Below are 4,370 nucleotides of genomic sequence, written 5' to 3'. Positions count from 1 at the left end.
TTTCTTCAGTGCTAACCTCTGCAATGTTACTGTTAGAGTCATGGTGGTTGACGACTCTTTAACTTTTACCTTATTGGCGGGTCGAGCGAGCCGGGCGGGCACGTGAATTGAACCTGACGAAGTCTCGTTGTCAAAAGCATGCACGCCACTTGAGAATATTCTCTTTCAACAGAATTTTCCCCACTCCTTCCACGGAAGGCGGCCAAGTCAAAACACGTCGCCACCCGATGCCAGCAAAGTCAGGTCCGGAATTCACCCTTCGTCTCCATTTCCCATTCTGCACCACCCATCTCTCTCTGTCCCTCTCCGTCTTGTTTGGACACGTGAAACGAAGAAGCAGACACATCGCCCCTTGCCACGATTATTATTGTACCTATCCCCCGCTCGTTGAAACTCCTCGTTATTGTTTTCCACATTGAACATGAACATTTGGTTCCTTGCGAAATGCACAACAGGTGTCGGTAGTAAGTCAATCTTGGCGTCCGGGGCGGACGCACAAGGCGAGGGAGACGAGAGTTTTGCAGTGGTTGATGTGGCTGAGTGCGCGTCTGTCTGGGGTCCACGTTCTCCGTGACAAGTGGCATCCCGGTTTCCAGAACACGACTCTGACTCTCCCGAGGTCTGTGGTTCGATGTCCCACTTCGAAAAGTTCAAGAATCTCCTCGGAGAAAACGTGTGGTTGAAGTCGCTGAGCCGGAAGCACACCCCCCGGTTATAAATCCGGGGGCTCTCTCCGTCTCCCCGTCTCATCTGCTCCTTGCTCGTCGGTCTTCTTCCTACCTACGGACAGCCGGTCTCACCTTGTTGCTCTCGTTTTTTTCTTGATGTTTCCTTGAGGCGACGTTGCCATCGACCTGACGTTTTGAAAGTTTATTATGATAAAAATGAGAGCTTTTCGTGGCATGAATTTTCTCTCTTTTGTTTTCCCAATTTGTTTGCGAGAATGCCTTGTGGGCTTGTTTGGGTTCTACCGGTCGCCTGTGCAACCTTTTTTCTGATGAAAAGTACATTGCAGTATCTTACAATAAATTTAGTTTGACACCTGTGTTTTTCCTCCTCCTCTTGTTTTTCGATAGTGACATTACATAGGGTGAGGTTTCTTGCTTATTTTTTCGGTTCACGTGCAACTTTGTTGCTCGGTGCCCGAACCAGCCGTCTCCTCTTTCCCGTCCGATAGGATCTGTTCTAGCGGACTGTTGTGCGGCTTTGCCTGTAATTAATTGCTTTATCATATTTATCATAAGTAAAAGGTAGGGGAGATGTTGTTTCGACGACCGTCTTGAATTATTAGAATGTTTGATGATGATGATGATGATGATGATTTAATTATGCTTGTGATCTATCTTGTTGTTTGTTGGCTTTGCTCATATTGCTTTCTTTTGCTTCTACAGTCTGTGGCTGCTGTCACCACCAAAATGTTACTATCTAGGATTGCCAAGACTGCATTCAGCCAGTCGTCTCAGGCCGCCAGAATAGCCGCCGGAAACCACTACATGGGGATGCTCCGCAAGGGCTTTCCCGCTGCTCCACCCTACCACACTTGGCTTCGGGACGTTATCTCCAGCGGTAACGGCGACCGCTCGTCTCTGCTCCGCCCAGCTGATGTCTTCAGAGTCAACAGCAGAGGAATCGGCCACACTCCGCATTTCCAATATCCTTCAGCCGAAGCAGTTCGGGATGATTTGTACTCGGGGGCTGATGACGCAAGGGTCCCAGGATTGGAGCCTACGAAAGCCGGCGAGAAACCGAGGGTGGTGGTTCTTGGCACTGGATGGGCTGGCTGCCGCTTCCTTAAAGGACTGGACACGAAGCTCTATGACATCGTGTGCATATCTCCGAGGAACCATATGGTTTTCACTCCCCTGCTTGCTTCCACCTGCGTTGGGACCCTGGAATTCCGCTCCGTAGCTGAGCCTGTCAACCGGATCCAATCTGCTCTCTCCGGAGCCCCTAATTCCTACTTCTACCTGGCGTCTTGTACAGGAATCGATACCCACAAGCACCAAGTAGGAAACATCTAATTAGCAGGGACAGTTTTTATTTGTTGCCTTGCTATCGAGCTCATCCGATCGTTGGGTCTTGCAGGTGTGCTGTGAATCCGTTTCAGGCGCTGGCCTACCTGATGAGCCGTACCACTTCAAGGTTGCTTACGACAAGCTGGTCATTGCGGCTGGTGCGGATCCTCTAACTTTCAATATCAAAGGAGTAAAAGAACACGCGATGTTTCTCCGTGAAGTACAACATGCTCAAGAAATACGAAGAAAGCTTCTTTTGAACCTCATGCTCTCGGAAGCTCCAGGTAAGGAATACGAGGTGCTGTGATTTGTCTTCTTCCCGCAGAATCAATCACAAGGGAGAACCTTCGGCTTATAATAATAATAATAATTATTATTATTATTTGAATGCCAATTACTAAAAAAAGTTGGCTTTCTGTACTGATCGAAGAAACTTAGTACTCGATTGTTATGTGAAACGACAGGCATATCAGAAGAAGAGAAGAAGCGGCTCCTACACTGTGTTGTCATCGGAGGAGGCCCTACTGGAGTAGAGTTCAGCGGGGAGCTGAGTGACTTCATCATGAGAGATGTACGCCAAAGGTTTTCTCACGTGAAGGATTATATTCAAGTTACTCTTATAGAGGTACCTTGCAATCTTCGGCGTCTTGTAAATTTACATGCTAGGCAGGAGCTCGTGATGGTGCCCGCTAGCTGATTTTTTTTTTTTTTTTTTGTTTCCTTTGTGGGGGTTGGTTGAGCAGGCAAGTGAAATACTATCATCGTTCGACGTCGGATTGAGGCAATATGCAACGAATCACTTGACAAAGGTAATATGTTCATGATTTCGATGAATGCTGCTAGGTAGAAATTTGAAGACCGATCGATCGAGCTTTTCCTTGTGCAACAGTCGGGAGTTCGCCTTGTGCGAGGCGTTGTGAAAGAGGTGCTTCCGGAGAAGATTCTTCTGAGCGATGGAACTTGTGTGCCGTACGGTCTGCTCGTCTGGTCCACCGGAGTTGGGCCCTCCGAGTTTGTCAAATCACTTGACCTTCCCAAGTCTCCGGGTGGAAGGTGAGATGAACTCCATACATTAGATTCGCCACGCCCTTCTTTGCTGTCAGCGTGTATAGGCTTCACATTATACATAACGCATGGACAATCTCTGTGCAGGATTGGTGTTGACGAGTGGCTTCGTGTTCCCTCCGTGGAGGATGTTTTTGCACTCGGGGACTGTGCAGGTTTCCTGGAGCAAACGGGAAGGCCAGTTCTTCCTGCTCTGGCTCAGGTCAGCTTCCTCGGCTTACTCTTTGCACCACACACTAGACCTTGTGGTGATGTAGCATCGCTCGATTATAAGTGGTTCAAGATCGTTGAAACTACTCTCAGCCCTCGGACCTCATGCGTCCTGCAAACTGCAGGTTGCTGAGAGGGAAGGCAAATATCTGGCTAATTTGTTCAATCAGATGGGCAAGCAAAATGGTGGCAGGGCGCACTGTGCCAAAGACATTCCTCTGGGGGATCCCTTCGTGTACAGGCACCTAGGAAGCATGGCGTCTGTCGGGCGCTACAAAGCATTAGTGGATCTAAGGCAGAGCAAGGTGCTTTTATTCATGCCGCCGCCATCTTGATACGCCATGAAAGAAGCTGTATGACGCTCAAGTTTCTCTCTTGACATTGTTCCACAGGATGCAAAGGGCATTTCCATGGCTGGGTTCGTCAGCTGGTTTATTTGGCGTTCCGCCTACCTGACTCGTGTGGTAAGCTGGAGGAACAGGTTCTACGTCGCAGTCAACTGGGCTACCACTCTTGTCTTCGGTAGGGATAACTCCAGAATAGGTTGACTTGAGGCTGGTATCGGAGGCGGAAAGGCATGCCCTCGACTAGACTCGACTCGACTCGACTCGACTCTCCTTTTTCCGGTAGAGCATATATCTTCAGTGTCGTCGCCGCTATGTTGCTGCCTTATGATGATGATTCACCACTCCCAGTATCCGCTGTTTTCTCTTTAGTTAGGGTCGTCGTCGTCTAGTGATGCCCCACGACATACATATTTATATATTCGTTTATGAATGGTGCCCATTTGTTGATGATTCCTTACAAACCGTGTGGTCTTAGTGGTGATTCTTTACAACCGTGTGGTCTTAGGTTTCGGAGTCCTTCACTCCTCTATCAAAACTTTCATCCAAAAGATGGTATAATGGATCGTAAAACCCAAACTCTATACATATCATCTAATAACTAGATAGGTTGATTATGCCAATCATGAGGCTTGGACGATCAACCTTTTTTTTTTCAATTCAAATTGTCGGCTGAAAATTCAACAACAAAAAAAAAAAAAATGATAACCAGCAAGTGGAACATTAAACAACTGTA

General features: G+C 47.8%; 1 protein-coding gene across 2 annotated transcripts; it reads left to right on the top strand.

Annotated features, from left to right (window-relative positions):
• The first annotated feature begins 688 nt into the window (after positions 1-688).
• LOC135582248 (internal alternative NAD(P)H-ubiquinone oxidoreductase A1, mitochondrial-like) lies at positions 689-4,098 on the top strand. Of its 2 annotated transcripts, XM_065115644.1 has the most exons (9): positions 689-793; positions 1,392-2,006; positions 2,086-2,299; positions 2,480-2,640; positions 2,759-2,824; positions 2,905-3,068; positions 3,168-3,282; positions 3,416-3,595; positions 3,683-4,098. In XM_065115644.1, exons 2-9 carry the CDS (start codon positions 1,416-1,418, stop codon positions 3,836-3,838), a joined length of 1,647 nt encoding a protein of 548 aa, XP_064971716.1. In that variant the 5' UTR covers positions 689-793; positions 1,392-1,415; the 3' UTR covers positions 3,839-4,098. The 2 variants fall into 2 exon arrangements, with proteins under 2 accessions (XP_064971716.1, XP_064971714.1); XM_065115642.1 differs by lacking the exon at positions 689-793 and having other exon boundaries at positions 802-2,006.
• Positions 4,099-4,370: the final 272 nt, after the last annotated feature.

Source organism: Musa acuminata, chromosome BXJ2-7 (assembly GCF_036884655.1).
Source record: "Musa acuminata AAA Group cultivar baxijiao chromosome BXJ2-7, Cavendish_Baxijiao_AAA, whole genome shotgun sequence".
NCBI classification, from domain to species: Eukaryota; Viridiplantae; Streptophyta; class Magnoliopsida; order Zingiberales; family Musaceae; genus Musa; species Musa acuminata.
This window is presented reverse-complemented; position numbering and strand designations above follow the sequence as displayed.